Source organism: Gouania willdenowi, chromosome 6 (genome assembly GCF_900634775.1).
Source record: "Gouania willdenowi chromosome 6, fGouWil2.1, whole genome shotgun sequence".
Classification (NCBI taxonomy): domain Eukaryota; kingdom Metazoa; phylum Chordata; class Actinopteri; order Blenniiformes; family Gobiesocidae; genus Gouania; species Gouania willdenowi.
This window is the reverse complement of record NC_041049.1, coordinates 31123476-31145127: the sequence shown is the minus strand read 5'-3', so window position 1 is coordinate 31145127 and position 21652 is coordinate 31123476. Positions and strand designations below refer to the sequence as shown.

General features: G+C 39.0%; 1 protein-coding gene across 3 annotated transcripts; it reads left to right on the top strand.

The window, feature by feature from the left end:
- Window positions 1-1406: 1406 nt before the first annotated feature.
- samtor (S-adenosylmethionine sensor upstream of mTORC1) lies at window positions 1407-21413 on the top strand. Of its 3 annotated transcripts, none has more exons than XM_028451752.1 (5): window positions 1407-1701; window positions 8088-8229; window positions 10222-10344; window positions 13405-13519; window positions 17318-21401. In XM_028451752.1, exons 1-5 carry the CDS (start codon window positions 1548-1550, stop codon window positions 17942-17944), a joined length of 1161 nt encoding a protein of 386 aa, XP_028307553.1. In that variant the 5' UTR covers window positions 1407-1547; the 3' UTR covers window positions 17945-21401. The 3 variants fall into 3 exon arrangements, with proteins under 3 accessions (XP_028307553.1, XP_028307554.1, XP_028307555.1); XM_028451753.1 differs by lacking the exon at window positions 1407-1701 and adding an exon at window positions 2857-4180 and having other exon boundaries at window positions 17318-21413; XM_028451754.1 differs by lacking the exon at window positions 1407-1701 and adding an exon at window positions 7332-7985 and having other exon boundaries at window positions 17318-21412.
- The last annotated feature ends 239 nt before the right edge of the window (window positions 21414-21652 follow it).

Below are 21652 nucleotides of genomic sequence, written 5' to 3'. Positions count from 1 at the left end.
CAGGTGGGCATGTCACCCACCAGGCAGGGGGCTGGGTTTCTCTGCAATGGCTTGCTTGGTGGCTCACCCTAGGGGACCTTCTGGGTTGCACGAAGCCGTCTTTACCCTAGTATGACTGCTGGTGTGGCCTTGCTCATGTCCTGTTGTGCTGTTGTCCATGGCTGAGTCCTCTTGGTGTGTCGCATACTATTATAGTGGGCTGTCTAGGGCTGAGGAGGACTTGCCTTTGATGATCACTGGGCTCACTGTGCTTGCCGCTAGAGAAGAGGGTGGTTAAGGGCTCTCTAGGGTGCTGCCTTCACGGCAAGGAGCTGGTTGCCTCCTAGCCATGGGTCTCAGCCCTTCTGCTGGGGTGTGGGGGGGTTCCCTTGGCCCTCCCCCAGCGGATTGGGCATTAGGGTGTGTGTGGGGTGATTGCTGGCGGAGGGCCTCGAGGTGGCGGTGGGGTTTGTAGGGATAAGCTGTGAGTTATTGTATTGTCACAGTGTTACAGTTAGACACACAGAAACCTCAGAATCTACACTTCAGGAATGAAAAAAATATGTGATTTTTTTTTCTACCGGTAACTTTTGTGTGATTTTCCTGCTATTCTGTCATGGGAGATAGTATTTCATAAAACTCAAGTTTTACTCATTTGATTGAAAAATATGCAAAGTTTTGGCAGTGTAGCAAAATATTACTCTATGTCAGTGGCAGTTGCACGTGGTTGCACTTTTTTCCACCCCATAAGCACCTTCAAAAGCAGCAGTCTGAGCATTGCTACTATTATTTACATGTTATAGTGATTTTACTAGAAAACTTGGATGAAGTGGATAAAGTACGACAGTAAAAAAATAATAATAAAAAAAAAAATAAAAATGATTAATGAATGAGTTCAGAAATGTCAGATGCTTAATTCCATCTTAGTATATGTTGCGTCCATGAGGCAAAGGTAGTACTAAATAATTTGATATTACTTTGCTGATACAAAACATCACTTTATTACAAAAAAATGTCATAATAAACTGTTTTATCAAAGCCCTAACCAACATTCAAGATGTTTTCCTACATTTTGCATGTTGATTAATGTTGTTCATTGTGCACAGATGACTTTTTATACACATATCTAAGCACCCTGCTTCCTAGACTTTTGTGAGACATCAGAAATTATTGACATATTTCAATTAATACCCCGTCTAATAATAAATACCCCCGTTTCTTTGATTAAACGGCTGTTCCAGTTACATCCTGAATGAATGAATTTACCCCTAAACCAGGATTTCAGCTCGGCTAAGTCTCCTATCTAGGTTTCATTATTATTTGTTTTTATTTTGTGTTTTGTCCACTGTGCTTTTAAATAAAGTTGCACGTCAGTCACGTCCCTATCTATCCATCTTTGATTGGTCAAGAAGCTGCCAGTTCTGTGCCATGTGTGCCGCTGTCAGCCAATCAGCTGAGGCGCTGTTGGCCGGCCTGCCGGTGTGCCAGCAGTCAAAAAAAAGGGCCAAAGGGGAAGCAGGATCAACGGACCGCGACCGGAGCGGTTCAGAAAGGGGCAGTTCGGTACCATGGACCTCAGGGAACAAGTGGAGACTGGGGAAGCCCACACTGGGCCTCTGTTTATGCCCATTCCCGTTGAGGTTCCGCGGAAGAAGGAGCAAGAGAAGCTGTCAGGGTTAGTGAAAAACGTCCACAGGAGACTGCGCAGGAAGTACAGAGAGGGTAAGCAGATCTATGTGATCTATGATCACTGAACACTACCATAGCACGTAGTCTGAAGACTACATCACACCTGGACCAGGTGGTTCCACATCAGAGCCCCCTGTTCTACTAAAGCCTTTAAAGCAACACTGTCTGGTTCAGGCCCCCAATATACAATAGGCAGCCATAACATTAAGAGCACCTGTCTGATATGTCTCTATAATGCTCACATAGCTCTCCATAGCAACCTGTACCCAGCCTTTAATAGACCTCTGCTATGTACTGTGTTGTTTGTTATTAACAGTAGGACATTTAACCCAGTGGTTCTCACCCGGTCTGACTTCAGCGGGTGACAGCAGGCCTCAGCCTCAGCCCAAACTCAAACATTACATTCTATAGTTTCACTGTTAAACGTTTGGACTTCACATAGAAACAGACTGTGAGTGTGTACAGAAGTGTCCATGGGGTTTGTCTGCCTTTAACTAACATGTTATTTTCATTTCTCCGTTTGAAAAGTCACCCTGCAGTCCCGTGATAGCCTCTTCATAGCAGCATTTCTGCTTTTTGCTCAACGTGACATATCACTGCTCAGTGCTGGTGTTGGAGCTTTTTCTGTGTCAAGTTTACATCATGCAGTTAGTGTGAATATCCAGTGTCTAAACTGGTTTTCTCCCACACTCCAACAACATGTATGTTAGGGGACTTAATCTCTCTATAGTTTAGAGGTGGGTATCCTCTGGGTACCTCACGGTACTAAGCTCACAATAACGATTATCTCACGATATGACGATACTGCGATTATTGATATATTGGTCAGAAATCAATCTACGATAATTTATGATATAACAAGACAAAAAAGATTAAGTTAAATTTTTTTTTTTTAAATTTATATCTCTGAAAGACAAAAAATTAAAAAAGTGTCCTATGAACAGTGACACTATTTTAGTGCAACATTTCTGTAAATAAGTGTCAACATACCAATGTAAATGAATAAGTATCTCCAATAGTGCTTTCTGTAAACAAAAAATAGGGTCTTTCTTACCAGTGACACCATTATAATGCAATATTCCAGCAAACAATATATTGGTTCCTTCAAATAGTGACAAAATTTCTGTGAAGACCTATATATATATATATATATATATATATATATATAATACTCGATCGTGTAAAAAAATAAATAAAATATTGCGATATGTTGCTGTATCGAGATATCGTCACACTCCTAATATTGCTTATGAATGAACAGCTTGTGTGAATGAATGGTAGAGGACTCATTTAAAATGTGTTGTGATATCTGTGCTTTCATTTGTATAATGAAGGGTGTCTTCAAGTATTTATGGACCCCAAATGTAATCCCTTCTGACAGGTTGCATGATATAAATGAATGCTTATTGCGTTCTCCATTTAGTTTTTAGTCCGGTAAAAAGCATAGTTATGTCAGGCCAAATACCATAGTAACCATTGCATTTTCATATACATTATTAAACCAACCCCACATAACAGAGTAATAACATTTCTTGAGCTCGCTCAGTTACAAATTGAGATATTCATTGTTTTTTTTTTTTTTTTCCAATTATCAAGTATAAATTGCTCTAAAAAATGTTAAAGGTTTAAATTGCTGCTTGAAAGTTTGTTTTGATCTCCACCACAAACACTCTTTTATTGACGTTGTTAGAAGTTTTATGCATTGCATTATAGGATGAGAGGTCTCGTAGAAGTATGCATAGAATAGTTTTTACTTCATTACTGTTTGTTTGTTTGCCAGAAAAGGAAAGTCATTCACTTCACCCCATTTTTGTTCACCATTTTATTCCCGTTTTATCCACCATTGGTTTGCCACAGCTTTCAGTTTCTGAAAACACCAGAAATGTTCTGGCAAGTGACTTTGACAGTGTTTTAGGGCCGAACACAAGAAATCACTGTACACAGTAAGAATGAAGTAGAAACACTAGTATGCATCTGTCTACGGCAGTGGTTCTCAAACAGGGGTACAGGAGCACATTGCAAGGGCGTACTCAAAGATTTAACAGTTAATTAAAAAAATAATCGGGAATTGTTTCTACGACACTTTTAGGCTTTTTTTTTTGACAAATTAACTACCAACTAACAGCACTATTTGATCAATAAAATACTTGATTTTTTTTATTTTTAAGGAAACAGAATGATTTAATGTCATAGTGTAGGGGACATTTGATCTTTTCTGAATGTTTTCTGAACATTTCTGAATGTGAACCAGTCAACCTACCACTTAATGAGTCACTGATGAGTGCTGCTCCTAGTCCTTATCTGTGTCCTCACTCAGGCCAATGACAACTGGGCACTGATCAAACATTTGCTTCAGCTTTATGACCCGGAGTGCTTTGATCTTAAAATGTTGTTGTCTGAGAGTAAGAAGAGCCAAGTCCTCGCCTCTGATCAGTCAAGTGGAGAAGAAGCAGTGAACTAGTGAGGAACTGCTGCTGGAGCTACACCTGGATTTTCCAGCTATCCTGGATGAGTTGAGTTTAGCTGGGAAATTGTTAAATCAAAGGGGAACATCAGACGGTTACCATAGAGATATACTCTGCTTGCCTGCTACCGACTATGCTAACAGGCAGGCTTGGCTTGAGTTTTCATCTGATCTCATGTTACAGTAATTTTAATTTTTAAAAAAGCCAGAAATATACATATATAATATAGGGTTTATATTTTTCTCCATTGTTAAAAAGCACATTACTAGGGATTACTAGGGATAGTAAAGGGATTTAATTTGCTTTCTAGTTATTTTTTTAATAAATAAACTATCAATCAGAACAATGATGATGGTAGATAATCAAATACTTGATGGTAAATAAATGCACAGTGCAAAATGTCCTGCAGTACATGACCAGTCCACGGTGGGGGAGGGGCAGTGCTACATTGAAGATTAATTTCCTTTAAACACGGCTTTGAATTTCAATAATTTCTGATGTCAGAGAATCCCAGTGGGCATGCTGGTCAGATCTGTGTAAACAAGTGAGTTTAGTATGTACACTACTAAAAACATATATCTACAGAAGTATGTTTATTTGTTTTTGTTTATTCTTTATTTGAAGTGACAAATGCATAGAGACATTAAGATCATAAAAGACAAAGATGTTCTACACCAGAGTATAGCGAAATAGCTAGTTTCTGGCTCTATTCCCTGGCTACCTGCATAACTGCATTATCTCATTCTGACATTATATATAAACTAACCACAAGTTTAATACAGTACATTTTATAAAATACACGTTAATCTGTTCTCGTTCATGAATATATACACATTACCGGTAAGTTGTCATATGGTTCAAACATAGTGTCCGCCTCAATATGTGTGTGAGCAGCTTTCATTGTTCTACAGACACTTTTTAAGTTCTGCAGTGAACAGGAAATAGTCAGTTTGACTTTGTTCCATTCCTTTATTGCTTTATATGTGAAAGATGATTGTGTGAATGAAGTTTTACATCTGGGTATGGTACACTGCCCCCTGGTGGATGCTCATGTGGTTCTAGATGTCACAGCAGAAGTGAACTGTATAAAGTTCGTCAGAGGTGCTGGTGCAGAATTATTTAAGATTCTATGGGCCAATCATAATTTAACAGTCTATATTTTTGAAGGACTGAACAGTGATGGTGTTGTCGTGGTTTTCGGTCAAGGATTTTGAGCGATTGTTTGTGTAGAGTTTCCAATGGCCTCAGAGTGGTTTTACTCGCCTGGGACCAGCACATTATACAATAATAAAACCGAGACATAATCATTGCATTAAAATAAGTTTGAGCAGCCTCCAGTGTTAATGAGTTTCTAATACATTTGAAAGTTTTGATGTTGTGCGGTACCTGAGATTCTGGCACATCTGTTTGATATGTTTTTTTAAAACTAAGAGTTGGGTCTAAATTTACACCCAGGTAACGATATTCAGTGACATTTTGTATTATTTTTCCCTTGTACAGTTATGTTTGGAAAGGATGACAGTTTGTTACATAGTACATTGTTCTTGTTTTCTTTACGTTTAATGCGAGACATGAATTATGTAGCTTTATTGCAGCCTTCTCCATTCCTTCTCCTGCTGTAAGTTTATTGGCCACCTGTTCAGCATCCACGGACATAATGGGTCCAACCAGACAGATTGGATTTAACCCAAGCTAGAGTGTTTGTTGACAGTTTAAATTTAGTTAATTTTAAAAGTAACCTTGGGTGACTGACTGTATCGAATGCCTTGCGAAGATCTAAGAATATTGCTCCAACTACTCCTCCATTATCTAGATTTTGTTTTATTGTTTCTGTGAGAAGGCAGCATGTTGTTCGGTCGAGTGGTTTGCTCGAAACCCAAACTGCATGGGATGTAAAAGGCCTTCGTCCTCTAGATGTGGTGTGAGTTGCTCAACGGTCACTTTTTCTATTGCTTTTGTAATAACGGGGAGAATGCTAATTGGCCTGTAGTTGTTGATGTCTTGTTTATTTCCTGCTTTATGGATTGGAATGATAGTGGCTGTTTTTAATGTGGTAGGGAATGTGTTTTCCGTAATTGATTGATTTAACAGTCTTGTTATTGGAGCAGTGAGAGTATCTTTATAAGTTTTTAAGAAGAGTGTCCGACCCATGCATAGCCCGAGACTGTGAGCTTGATAATGTGGAGAGGATTTTGTTATATCTATACATATTCAGCTGCTTATTCATTCATTCTTTTGGACACAATCTTTCCTTACTCCTTGTAGGCAGTATTAATTTTCCTTTGCTAAAAAAAACAACTATATTTACAACCAAAGCTGCTGCTCAGTACAAGACAACACGTCTGCTTGGTCTCCATCATTATATGTTTTGGTTATACACAGGCTGAGGCTTCCGCCCCTTCCCATTGGTTGTGACCAGAGTTTAAACCATTGGAGTGAACAAAACATTTTTTTTTCAGAGATTTTCATTCATTCACTGTGGTTTACAAATGGTGAAATTAGGATAGATAATAAAGATTATTGCACTTATTAGTTTTTCTTTAAAAAAAAAAAAAAAAAAAAAATATATATATATATATATAATTGAATGGAAACCTTATCAGAAAATATTACTCAGTGCAAAATTAAAAACACCAAGGGGTTCAAGGCAGGCCTTTCAAAATTAAGGCCCATGAAGCATCCAGATGATTATTGGCTCAAAGTAAAAATAACTGAATTATTAATAAGTTAGGAACTTCTAAATTATTTTTATATTGTTTGTATATATGTTGAATTGTAAAATTAAGAAGAATTAGCACATTTTCCTTAAATGTCACGATTCTCCTAGTTTGTCCTACTTGATTTCAAACACCCATGTTTTAAAGCTGCTCTCTTGAGTTTCTGAGAAACATCTCGATGTCCTGCCGCTCCACTTCCTCCCCCTGCCTCTGCAATCTACCCGAAGCCACGCCTCTACTTTTCTGCATGCGCATCGCGGAACATAACAAGGTTGCATTGATATAGGTTTATGGGTCAGGTAAGAGCCAAAATCAAAATTTGCTGGCCTTGTTTCCATGCACAGTTCTGCATTCACTTTGATTGACAGTCACAAAAACACTAAGTCAAAGCCTATTGGCTGGGCGATCGTTTCCATTTGTATAGGGGTCTATAGGACGAAGGCGGGACTTATATACATTAATGTATATGAATGACCACCGGCAGTAGACCATAGTAAAAGACTATTTCGGTATTTTTTTGCATGTCAAAAGAATGATATATAAACAAAGATTTCTCAGAAACTCCAGATATCAGCTTTAAGTGTGCTTACATAGAAATGGGATACTGGACTTGAGCTGCTTGGTGTGTAACCTATTACCGGTATTTAAAAAAAAAAAAAAAACATTTTTGAAACAAGTTAGATCCATGGAGGCCAGACTTCATAACATCCTGGGCTCAAAGAATCGTTTGCTGAAAAGTGAAATGTCTGACACAGCATAGAGCGGTGGGTTGTTTTGCAAACAGGCACCAAGAAGTCATTCTCCCAGCAGACCTCGTGATTGGTTAATAAGAAAAGCATGATCTAGTAGGCATGGTGTAGAATCAGTGCAGCTGTTTACCACCACTCCCCTTGTTGTTCTTTCATTTCACTAAATGTTTTTTTCCTCCTGGTCATGGGATTTCGTCCTATCAGCATGTTTGCTTATGCTGCAGGCAGCTGTAAGGATGCACTGGTTGCGTCTTTGTTTTTGTGAAATGATTATCTAAAGTAGATTTGACTCTGAACTGGCAGCCATGGCCTGAGGGGCTTTCCACAGGTATTTCTCAGCAGTGCGATCATCTTTTGGGGCTAAAGTGGAAGATAAAAGCTGGCAAGTAGGTTAAGAGGATTTGCTTTTTCCACTTATTGAATAGGTCAGGGTGGAAAAGCAGAAGGTCTGCACTAAAATGAGCTGCTTTGCCTTTTGTTTTCCTCAGTGGGTGACTTTGATAGGATTTGGCGTGAACACTGTGAGGACGAGCAAACGCTGAGCCAATACGCGCTCGCCATGAAGAACCTTGCTGACAATCACTGGACCAAGAACTGCGAGGGCGAGGGGCGCATCGAATGGTGTCGCAGGTGAGGTCAACGTCTCTTTTTTGTAAGAGAGCGCTGGGAAAGCAGTAACTGAGTTTCAACAACACAATTTTTAAACAATCCTTTGCCTCCAGGAAAGTAAAACAGGAACAATGACATTTGAAAAGTAGTGTACCTACTTGAAGGCTTTCCAGCCATGCTCTAGCGCAGACCACAATGATTTGGATCTGTGTCCATTAAACTCAGAGACATTTATAATTATAGAGCTGACAGATAGAGAGGGAAACCCATAGATAGTGATGGATACTGTTTCCACAGTCTTTGATGAAGCTAAGAGCACAGTGGTACACTTCATTTTATTCTATTTTTAAGACATTTATGGAAGCATTTATAAATAAAAGGTCATTGTAGTAGAGCCAAGGTAGAAGTGTCCCCTCAGATGTGAAGAGAGAAACAGGTTTTGTTCCTTAAATAGAAGCCCAGTTAAGTTTGAAGCTGCTAACGATGTAGAAGAGATGCTTTTGGTTTGAAAAGGGGATGTTTGACTTTTAGCTTAAAGCCGGTCCCAGGACGATTTTACATTCTGTTCGCAATGCATCATGGGGTGGTTGAGTATGACTAGTGTGTCCCCCGTGCATACTTAGAAAATGTCTTGAGATAGTATACATCCGGGTATTTTATCACATACTCAGTCTTTTGATACTATCTAATGTAAACACACTCCATATCGTAGTTTCCGGACTATAAGCTTCATGCCGCCACAAAATTGAGCTCCGTCACATTAGACCAGGTGGAACAATGAACTTGTTAACATTAAATTGTTCTTGCTTGTACTGAATCATTCTGATCACTCATTTTGTCATGATACACACTGCCTCAACATAGCAACGACGCAGACAAATGTAGAGAGAGAGAGAGAGACGGCTGCAGCAGCATTAGTGTGGATGAAGTAAAAGTCAGCCAGTTTGTAATAATAGCATAAAAGCATGAATTTGCCAAATCACCACGTTGGATTTGTTCAGAAGCGATCACGTCCGTATTCTGACTCTGAGTGCGACTCGCTGTGATCGCTCCGTGGTAGTTCACGGTAAGAAGAGCAGATGAAGTGGTGTATCAGTCTGATTCCAGTAAAAAGTGACCATAAAAAGCTGTAAATGGACTGAAATGTGGACGTGGGGCAGTGACGAGGAGACTTCATGTAAGTAAAGGAAACTTATCTGAAGGACATCCTCATCAGCCAATAATGTGGGGCCTAGGTTAGGCTGCGGCATTTGTGTGGATTTTTCTTAGAAAATTGCTAAATTATTGTAATGCAGCCAATAATACAGTGTGCTTCATAGCCCGGAAATTACGGTACTCATTTTGACGTTTGACTTAGTATGAGTAGTACGTTAGTATGACATTTACAACACAACCATAGTGTAGGCCTCATTGAAGATCATTTGCTCAAAATAGGATGTAAAAAGTTGACGTTGATGCTTAAATGTTTGCTTTGATCTCCACTGTAAATAGTACACTATTATTGACATTGTCCAAAAGGTTTCACACATTGCGTTGTGAATCTGGATAAAATGCGACGCCTCGCTGAGTGAGGTGATATCATGGGGAATACTGGGAACAATTTAAAACAAACATGGTGTCAAGCAAGTCACTGTTGGCCTTGTATGGCAACGAAACTCAAACAGAAACTAAAAACACTTTTATACATCTGTCTACAGGACTCCACTACCCACAATGCAATTTGACTTTTACATTAAAGTCAATAAACTGAGTGTTTACAATGGAGATCAAAACAAACTTGTATGGCAATTTCAACTTTCAGGCAAATGATCTTTGAATTTCTAATCTATGATGCCTACACTATGTCTTTATATGATTTTTTAAAAAAATGATTACTGTCCTTAGCAACAAATGCCAATTTGTTTTTAAAGGACAAGGACCGGTATGTGGTGATACCCTGATAATTGTGTGACGTTTGGCTTGGAGTCCTTGAGTGTTGGCAAAGGCCTAAACTGTTGGGTTGCACCTCCACAGTGTCTGTCAGGAATACTTTCTGGATGGAGGAATGAAAAGAATGTTGGAAAAAGATGCAAAAAGTGCTGCGCTTTCCAGTGGACTAACTGCAGCGCCCGTACCACCGTACAGCACCATCCCCAGGTATGTCCAATTATTAGCTTTTACCCACTGTTGAGCCATAACATTATGATTTTTATACAGGAGCAAATGGTAATGGTGCATTGCAAATTGCAACCAGACCCAAAAGACGTCTTATCTGGATAATTAAATGGATAAATCAGTACTAAACATTTCCCATTTGACATCTTCAGAATTACACATCAACCTCCTTTCTTATTGTTTCAAAGTTAAAAAAATATTTTCAGTGATTTCATATTTTAATCTGATAACATTGGACTTCGATAAAAGCTGGGATTTTCTTTTCGTTTTTGTTCTGGAAACAAACATTTATCAGTGTTGTGTCCAAGGGTTTAAGGGTTGTTTTTTTTTCTCTGCAAGCTCCATGTCTGACACAATTGATCTGTATTTTATGTCAAATCATGCGCCAATCTGTGCTATAAAAGCATTCTGCAAACTACTCGGGAATAAAGACCAGTGCCCGTATTCACAAAGGTTCTCAGAGTCCTCTCAGAGAGCTCCTAACTTAGCCTAAAGATTCCTAGCAAGGAATCTTTGCTTAAAAGTGATTCAGGAAGTTTGTTAGAGCAACTCTGAGCAAGAGTTGACAGACATTTTTCTCTTAGTGAGGAGGTGTGGTTGATCCTGTTGCTGGGTATGATGCAGTCTGCTAAAATCTGTGAATGGTTGTCAGAGAATGGGGGGGAAAAAGGAGTTTTCCTAGTAATGCATGCAGAATAAAATCAATGGATCATACTTGGACTGCAATAAGAAATGTATAATCATGAAATAAATTTAATCCAGCAAAATAAAATTAATTTGTACAGTTTAGATTGTTTGAACCTCATTCACATGCCAATTATTATATGGATTGTCTTATTTATTATTATTATATATTTACATTGGTAATTTTTCCAGCTTTATGTATTTGATATCAATGGTGGAGCAGACGCAGCTGTCTGCGATTGCTGGTGCTGTTTAAAAAAAGTGAAATACGAGAGTATTAAGAGGGAAACTAGGTCCTGGGATCACTGCACAAAGGAAGAGGCAGACCTTGGAGCTCATTGTCCTGATAATCAATGCGTTCTTCCTTCTCTGTGCACACAAGATACGAGTGTGAAGCACTGTTGCCTATTGGAATCAAAGCGAGGGCGGCAATAGCAGCACACAAAAAGGGAGCGAACAAATCGCGTTACGTTGTGTGAGAAAAGTCAGAATCAGAATAGTTTTATTGCCAGTAAGAGTTTAAAACAATACAGGAAATGTGATTTGGTGGATGGTGCAAAAAAAACCAAACCAGAAACACTATAACCCTAATAATAATACATATAAGCCGGTAGCATCTTATTAAAGCACTGTCGTTAAACTTTCTCTTCGTTTCTGTCTGTTTAAGTCACTTTTAGGCTTCTTAAAAGTCCTCCTCACTACTCCTAATAGTATTTCACTTTAGGAGCTCTTTTAGGGCCTAAGAGGCTTTGTGAATTACTTTTAACATAACAAGGAAAATTTCTAAGAAAAATCTTTGTTTGAGGAATTCTAAGATTTTTCTTAGAGTGGCATCACTAAGAGCGACTTTTAGCTTTAAGGTGCGTTCGAATGCGACTGAAGTGACTAGATCACATTCAAAATCAATGTAAATGTCACAACTTCAAGCGACCCGACTTGCGTGATTCCGGTGACTATGCTGATTCTCTACTTTTAGTAGGTTTTACTTAAAATGTACTTTATTTTGAATCATTAAAAACAACAAAAAGTAAGTTAACATCATCCATCTTCTATATGTGCTTATTCTGATCTTCTTAGTCATATTATCCCAACCGGAGCAAGTCACCAGTCAATCATAGAGATTGCACCATAGTTTTCTAACCATGTTTCTGGAGGACTGCAGTTCTGTAGGTTTTATATGTTGATGCACTACCAGATGCCCTAGCACAGGGGTGGCCAATCCTGGTCCTCAAGAGCCACTATTCAGCATGTTTTAGATGTTTCCCTCTTCCAACACACCTGATTCAAATGATTAACTCATCAAGCTCTGCAGAAGCCTGATAACGATCCTGGTCATTTCAATCAGGTGTGTTGGAAGAGCGAAACATCTAAAGGCAGGCATACTCTGTGCGATTTTTGGCCCATTTTGAGCCGACTTTTGACTCGTGCGACTATTTTGTGGGATCGTGTGTCGTGCATTGTGTAGTATACATGGGGTCACAAGAACGATTAACACCTCACGACCAGCTCCCGATCAGCAATCGTAGGTCGTAAGGATTTCAAACATGATGGTATCGCACAGTTGAAGCAGTGCCACAGACCGGCTTACCGTAAACGCTGACACTGTGCATGCGCGAACACCGTAGGACCGCTGTAAAATTGACAGACGGTCATGCCCACGTCTGTCCAGCCAGCTCCTGGTTCATCACGCATCTTTTTTTTAATAGTGACGCTTCAGAGTTCTTCTTCTTCTAATTTGTACGTTGCATTTCTGGAAACAAGACCCCGATGTGTCGTGTATGAACGTACAGTGTGAGCAGTCAGATCGTGTCAGAGTGTCGGATCGTATAGTGTGAGAACAGTCATTGTGCGCACATTCCGGCTCTGCGTCTGAGTCGCACAGTTTGAGCTGAAGCTGAGTGCAAGGATTGAAAAAATTGCACAGTGTATCCCAGCCTTAAAACATGCTGCATAGTGGCTCTTGAGGACCAGGATTGGCCAGCCCTGCCCTAGCATAAATGTCTGTGATTGTTTATCTCTGCAGAAAGCTTGAGAACAATACTCCCCTTACAGTCAGTTTAAGATGGCCCTCCAGGGCCAGAGTTTGCTATGCACACAACTTTCTTCCAGTTGGAAACCAAGAAACTCTATTAAACGGTTACCTAGCATAGGACTGGGCAGTAGGAGAATTGCATGAAAAACCTGGGTTGTGAAGCTAAACACCATGTGTCACTGCCAGAAGAAGAAATTGAGGGATTAGATGAACAGATCTTTTTTCAGTGGTCAGGTCTATTTCCACTGATTTTCTGCTTTATCAGGCACTGCAGTTATTATGTGCAGGTACTGACACACCTTCATTTGTTTTTGTATTTGCTGCAGTTCCATCTCTCAGTTGGGGAAAATGCGCCTCCTTGATGTGGGAAGCTGCTTCAACCCTTTCCTGAAGTTTGATGAGTTCTTAACAGTTGGAATTGACATTGTTCCTGCAGTCGAGGTATGAGCAACTCACCTTTTGCGGATAAAATAAGCAGAATGTTTTCTTGTATGTGTCATTACGTGTATATATATATATACATACACATAAAATCAAGCGTGTACAACTCACCCTGGCCACTGTTTACGTCTTTTCTAACCTTTTCTTCGATTGATCCTGTCCAACACCTTTCCCAAAACTTAACTTGTTCATCCTCTCTATATTGAATATGGACTAGAGTGCATCTCGGGATGCATTCTTGTGCCACCACAAGGTCTGAACCAATGCTGTGCAATATAACGTTTATATTGCACATTTAATGTGTGTGGTATTGCTCCTACTCTGTTGCTAAAATGTCATGAAGCAGGCTAATCTACTCACAGCAACACTGCTACTTTGCAGTAGCATGTTTACGTCACCCAGAGATACTAGTTTCCATCACCGTTAGAGGAGCAAGCTGGTCCCAGTTGACGTGACTGCCGTAGCTACTGAAGCGCCTTCCACTGTCATTATGGGCTACATCCAATCCCTGCCTAATTCTACATCATTTAACACCAGCCGGGCCGTGCTCGGATATAAGCGTTAAGTGTTTAGTTTAGTGCAATAAAGATGCAGAAAATGGATACTATGGTATGCGGAGGTGAAACGCTGCTTTTTTTCAGCCATATTGCATCCCCCAGAGCTACCGGAATCATCAATTAGTCTGGTTACAAATTGTGTCGCTATAGCCAATCTGACTCTTCCAAGCAAAATAGCTGCAAATATGTCTCACAAGTGTTGGTGTTAATTTATCTCCTGCTGCTCTAGAAGGACTTTTAAATAATATAACCTAATGAAACCTCTACTATCATGTATGATCTTTGATTGAGCTTGCAAGTAAAATTCACTACAGGTACTGTTTAAAACAGGGGTGGCGAAATCCAGTCCTCGAATCAAATGAATGGCTCGTTGTCATGCTTCTGCAGAGCTTGATTACAACACATTGGTTTCAACCAGGTGTGTTAGAGCAGAGAGACATCTAAAAGTCTCAGGAATCCAGTAGATCGTCTTCAAATGGTGCTGACTGACTGACAGACTGTGTTGCTGCATTAACTCAGATCAATAGGACGGTTTCATGGACTGATAAGTGCAAAGTTACAGGACCTGGCGGAGCATCCACAATACATTAGGGGGAACAATTATCATTAGATTTTAAATTTGTTGATTTAAAAAAAATAATAAAAAATGATTTTGTTTTCTACATTCTTAAATGTTGTGCAGCAGACAGAAGTCCATCTTCCTCCACTGTAACTTCCTCAAATATCATTGTGTACTTCTGTGTACTCACCTCTCTACATTGAACTAGCAAAACGCTCATTTAAATAGGGCGGTCTACACCTCTTCTGCACGAGCGCTAATCATTGCAGTATGATTTAGGGATGCAACTGGTTTGCCACCCTTTATTTCAGATCTTAGTGATACCGCCACCATACGTAGAAAATATACCTTCATTGAAAAGATTCTTGAAGGAGAAATACCATTTTTTTTATGGATTTTTAAAAAAAATTTATTTCATTTTTATAAATAATGAATAGCAATTTTCCATTCATTTCATGTAATTTTAAGGAAGGAATACTATACCGGGATATATATCATTATCAAGATATAAATCTACCTCTATTGTGATATAAAATTTTCTCCACATTGCACAGCACTAGTGTGAAGTCAACCCAACAGAACAAGCACAGAACCTGACCCGAGTCTGACAGATATTAGATATTTATTTATTTTTTTATACTAAAGACACATTCACATTTGTGTGGAAAGCTCGCATTTATTAAGCAATGTAGGAACCTCCTAGATTTCTGCATTCGGAATGTTCAGCATGCACGGGGAACAACAGCACAGGCACGCACACTCTCTGCCTGTTGGTATCCATCTGGATAACCACACATCTGTCAGTCTGCGATGCCCCAGAGCCTTATTACTGAGGAGACAGATGTTTTTATCAGGTGAAACAGGCCCATTGACTCCCTACTTAATAATCTGTTTTAAATTTAAAATGTTCAATGCCTTATGGAGCTAAAGTAGCCAAGCCTGACTCGACCGGAGCATCATTTCTAAAGAAGTGTCTAAAACGGCTCAGGTCGGACATCTATACTGTAATATGAATATGGACTAATTCCCAGGGTCAAGTTGTTCAGAAGGTCTAATATGGATCTAAATTATCCTGACTTTGAAATCCCTTTTTTGTTATCCAGTAGAGGTGTGTATTGGCTGGCATCTGGCGATAGGATTCGTATCCCGATACATAGGTCACGATATGATACGATATATCCCAATATTAAAGTATAAGGCGTTTATTGCGATAATTTTTTTCTTTTAATATGACTTAAACAACTAATCTGTAAATGTGCACACCTTCATGAGAACATTATGTATGAAATATATTTTATTGGCATATTTTACAAACAAAACAAAAAAACTGGTAGAATAGCCTGCATGGGGTCATTCAAAGTGTAATTATTTAAAGAAACAAAAAGGAAGCACAGAAAATAGAAATATATAATGTTCAATATCAGACTATATCTGTCTCCAAAGGAAAATAAGAAGCAAATATACATTCCATGTGCTTCAAATTCAAACTTAAAATTTCAACCTTGAAATGGTAACACATTCATTCTTCTGTGGAATAATGCTACAAAGCAGTTTGTGTCGAGGTCGTTGAATCGATGCACCTGAGCAGGACACACAGAACCTCCGACTTTCTTAACTCATATGTTCAAATGTTATCACACTTTGATTTATATTGCAGTACATTTAAAATAAAATAAAGCAATATATATTACATTTTATTTTATTTTGCAATCAAAGGTAATGATGCAATTATTTGCGTTAATTGCTACAAATAATGAAATTATTCACACAGAAACATTCATGCATATTAGGGGTGTAGGGATATATTCAACCAACAATTCGATCTGAATCCTGAATGCAATGATGCTCTTAACTCCTTTCAATTTGAATACATAGAGATCATATTTTGGATTAAAAAACAGATGAGTCAAAATGCAGATTCTATTTAAATTGTCAAGAATATTTTAACTAATATTTTCTTCTTATAACCTTCTTACAAACCATTTGAACTCATAAACCAAAATAAACTTCACATTTCTTAATTCATCACCATGCAAAGTTGAACAAAAATATATATTATTTTATTATATTTTTATACCAAAAGTAGAATCACCGCACTCACCACCTGGATCTGCCAGGGTGCCAGAGCTTAAAACATATTTGTGCATAAAAGAGAGCTGAGTGTGGGGGCTCAACTGTCTAAACAAGCAGCACTAAAACAGTCACAGCGCCCCCTATTGTTATGGCAGAGTATCAAATCACACACTGTACTGTTTCCATTTTAATCCTGTTATTTGTATCAGTTTTTAGTCTGAGTGTCGTATACGCCTCAATTTCACTTCTTTTAAAAATGGTAAAACTTGATATGTAACATAATTTTAGAATTATTAACTACATATGTCTAAACCATAGAACTGTAACATGATTCCACAGTTTTCTGTTTAATTGAATTCATTGTAATTGAAAGTTTTTAATTTCCGGGTTTCCATGACAATTACAAAGTCAATTATCTGAGCTCGGTTACAGTTTAATTATGATTAAAAGGGCAAATGTTTTTTTTTTTACAATTATAATAACATCATAATTGGAATTATCAATTACACAATTACAATTATAATTGACCCCAACCCTGGTTAGTGTTGAGCACAAAAAACCCATTAGCGCTAGCGGCTAATGTCTAAACCTGATTTCAACCTTTTCCAGAGTGTCTACAAGTGTGATTTCCTGAACCTCCAGCTGCAGCAGCCTCTCCAGCTTGCAGGTGACGCAGTGGAAACTTTCCTCCGCCACCTGCACAACCCCATCGATGCTCTGCCCGCCCAGCTTTTCCACGTGGTGGTCTTTTCCCTTCTTCTCTCCTACTTTCCCTCACCCTATCAGCGCTGGATCTGCTGTAAGAAAGCACATGAGCTGCTGGAGCTGCACGGCCTGCTGCTCATCATCACGCCCGACTCATCGCACCAGAACCGTCACGCCCTCATGATGCGCAGCTGGCGCGTGGCGGTGGAGTCGCTGGGCTTCAAGCGCTACAAGTACGTCAAGTATTCTCACATGCATCTCATTGCCTTCCGGAAAATGTCTCTGACCACCACTAGCGACCTGGTGTCACGCAACTACCCGGAGATGCTCTACATCCCTCAGGACTTCAACTCCAACGAGGAGGAGGATCTTACCGACGTGCCAGTGCGCTCCGACTTCGAAGACGACCAGCTGGCGTGGGGCTTTACGGAGCTTCCAGAGACGCCTTACGACTCTGATTCTGGGGAGAGTCAGAGCAGCTCTCTGCCGGGCTTCCACGAGCTGGAGGATCCCATCCTGCTCCAGAGCTAGGTTTCACCGTCAGCTCCACCTGATGCCCAGCTCCATGTTCAACTACTGCGCTGCCAAATGAAACTCGCTGCATCTCTCTCACCTCTCCTCCCTTCTCTGAAAACAATGCAGTTTGCACAGCGTGAAAGAGAGAAGTTTACAGATTATTCTCCAATATCAGCACTCCCTCTGCAAATGCACACTAACACACAAGCGCACACACACACACACACACACACAGATGGATATATTTTGATATGAATCCTAGGATTTTTAATAGTTGGAAACTGAATGCCCTAAGATACCCAGACCTCCCTTATCTACCTAACCTTTTTATTAGCTCTCAGTATGAAAACTGTTGTGTGTGGTTCAGTCTCTCTTTGAATAAGCTAGTAAAGCAGGCTGCCTCGTAGAGAAGCCAAATACAGCAACACGAGCAGCCTGTTTGGACTTTGATTGCACTGGAGTGACCAAGAATGATTAGTATGCTTGCTTCTGCATCTGCAGGACTTTCCCTGTAGATTTCAATGTGTATTTAGGTTTTTAAATAGACTTTCACTGTTTGAAGCGCGTATCTTCTCAACTTACATTGATGTTGTCCTGTGAGAAGTGTGGCAATACCAGATCCGTAACGGGATCCTTGGAATGACATATTTTACAAGAATGTGATATTTGTAGCATTTTAAACCTTTTTCTGACACCTACAGTAGAAGTATTACTAGGTTAATGTGTTATTGTGTAACAAGGTACAAGTGCATAGTATAGATGACTTTGTTTCTTCCTGTGCTCACAGATAAAACTGGTATCATGATGTTAGAAATCCAGATAAAAGGTGAGTGGATCTTACAGCAGCATGTCCTTCATTATTCAGCTTCTAAATATCATCCTGATCGGATTCCCTCAGAGGTCAAAACTCACCTCGACTGAAGAAATTTGCACTAATTTATGGTTTTGTCACACTGACCCTCAGAAAGAGCTGACATTGAACAGTTGGGTCTTGAAATGGTGTAATAGGTTGGTGGTTTTAGCATCAGGTGGAATGTGTGTGTTTCTAGCTGCTCCCTGAACGAACTGAATTAATAAATGTGGTTCTTTTGTTGTGAATGAAAGGTTAGATTTGTAGTTCTGTGTAAGTGGTACTTATCTCAGAGGGTTTCTGCCCATGGTGTCCACTAAGTTGATACCCATAAGTATATGGTGCCTTTTTTGCTCCAAATTGTCCTGCAGTTGTTTACGGCCCTGGAAATGACCAAAGTAACGTCTTTTTAGTGAATAAACTGAAAATTTTGGCTCAACGAACACACCCAAAATATCCTGCAACTTGTCGTTAATGTAACAATATTTCCAGTGTTGGTATGATGAAGTTTACATATCAGTGCACCTCTTTAGGCTGATGTTCTCTGTTGATTAAGATTATCAAAAAACATTGAACAGTACTGCATTTGCACTTGGAGGTTTGTGGTTTGTCTTCCAGTGATTTGAGGTTCATTTGCATAAAACGTTTCATCTTCAATATTTCCTACAATGCAGAGCGATGTGTGCTTTTAGAATGGTTGTATTTCTCTTGCATAAATGAATGTGAACATACGTTTTACATGTTTTTGTATTCTTTTAGGTTTTTACACTACTGCTGTTGTCATCTAAGGCCTGAAATATGAAGCTAGATTTCCTCTTTACACCCTAACTTCCAGGATTTATTCTGTATGCTGTAATTAAGTAAATCACCATTGTAGCTTTAGGGTGAATGGCTAACCTGGTCCGTACTGGGTCAAGTTCTGGATAACAGATCATAAGAGTATAAAAGCCCCGCCTCCTGTTCAGTCTTTTCTCTTAGAAAATAGCCTTCCCAAGAATGGGCGGGTCATTCTCTGTACAGGTTGCTGTGCAGATGTGATTTGACAGCGGAGAGAGATGATAAATGGGTAGATGCAATACTTTCTATTTACCCAATGACATGTTATTGAAAATGTATGGAATTGAATTTGTTAGCTGGTGGATTCTCATTCATTCATGCTGTTTGAGTAGAAGCATGAATAGAAGTGTCTGCCATAATAAAATGAAACTGATCGGTGTGTCAGTTTATTCTCCGATGAGTTAATATTGTATAATCACAGATCAGCTGTACTTCAAAGTGGGTTGTCAACATGTTAATTTAAGCCAGGGGTTTTAATCTGGATCAGTGCAAGCTCACAAAAGGGGTGGAGCTCACTGAGTCTGACCAATTGCAAACACGGGGAAAACCGTGCAGAACAACGTATGTCACCATTGAGGAACATTTCCTAAAAACATCCATTCATTCATTTTCTAACTTCTGTTCCTAAATTATGGATTTTAATTCCTGAAAATATGATTAATCATAATCGAAAAGTCAAGAAAAAAGGCCAACTGTTGATGCGTAAATTTGGCGGAATGTACAATATTAATCGTACAATAAATGGACACATTCTGATTAGTTTGACTTAATTACAAGACAAATGTATTTCTATTTATGGCTCTGATGACACTAGGGCAGTGGTTTGGCTTAAGTACCATTTTTATTTCTGAATCCAAGTACCCTCTTTGTCTGACTGAATCATTCTACTCATAGTTCTATGAAAAATCAACTATTAAGCATAATGATGGAATGAATTAGTGTTACACATCTTTAAAAATGTCTTTAAGTGAAATTAAATGGTATTTAGTGCCTCCTGAATAGATTTGTTTCTCTCGTATTTTCCGTTCATGGTCTAATCAAGATCATTTCCATCATTGTTCTTTAAAACTAAACACAAAACCCATATTTTAATGCTTTAATTAGTTAATTTTCTGCTCTATCTCTATAAGTACCCCCTTTAGTGCCAAGATCCCGTGTCCCCATTTGAGAAACTGCTCTCAGGAACCGTGTGAAAGGCACCTAGTTCCTAGAGCTCAGTAATCATACATCATATGTACTCTATAATTTATTTGTACTTTATATATCATTTATTGTCTTACCCCTCACCATTTTGTGTAAACCAGTGTAGCAGTGGTTCTTGCTGAGGCTTTCAGCAGTGCTAACGTTTATTTAAGTACCAATGAATTAATAAATAAATGTGTCTGTGATATCAGTTTAAAATATCACAGTCCATCAGATGAAAATCTGTACCTTTCCTAAAGGACGTTATTGGGTAGATGAAAGAATTGCATCCATCTCTAAATATTCCCTCTGCTGTCACAGAGAATGACCCAATTCCAAAAGATCTGATTGGTCAAGAGGCAGTGCTTTGGTACTCACTGATTATTTAGCTTAAACATAACCTGCTCCAAACCAGGTTAGCTGTTCAACAAAAGTTACCATGGTGATTTACCTTAGTTAGACTAACATGTTGTAGCTAGGTTACAGGGGTCCATAGTACAGGGCCCAGTAATGTCATTTAGACAGTGTTTTTGGGGTCACACTGGCATCAGTTGTGGATGAAAACTACTTTTTTGACAAAATACAAGTAGAGTTTAAAAAATGCTAGTTATGTGGTTAAGGAGCTTAAATAAATAGAATGCCTTGTATTAGAATCATACTGTATCACTGTATGTAAATTAAATACATCATTTTTCTTTAAGGGTGATTTTTAGGATGACTTTACAAATATCTCTACAGAGAAATGAATCTACTAAGACACACAAAGACTTCTGTAAACATGGAGGAGCAGCAGCTCTACTCCATAGGATGGAGCTGTTCACCTATTGCTTTATCTGAGCTTGGCCACACGTCTA

Coding starts and splice junctions, on each gene's coding strand:
- samtor (XM_028451752.1), top strand. CDS start 1,548: ATGGACCTCAGGGAACAAGTGGAGACTGGGGAAGCCCACACTGGGCCT. Junction 1,702..8,087: donor GCGCAGGAAGTACAGAGAGG/GTAAGCAGATCT, acceptor TGTTTTCCTCAG/TGGGTGACTTTGATAGGATT. Junction 13,520..17,317: donor ACATTGTTCCTGCAGTCGAG/GTATGAGCAACT, acceptor AACCTTTTCCAG/AGTGTCTACAAGTGTGATTT.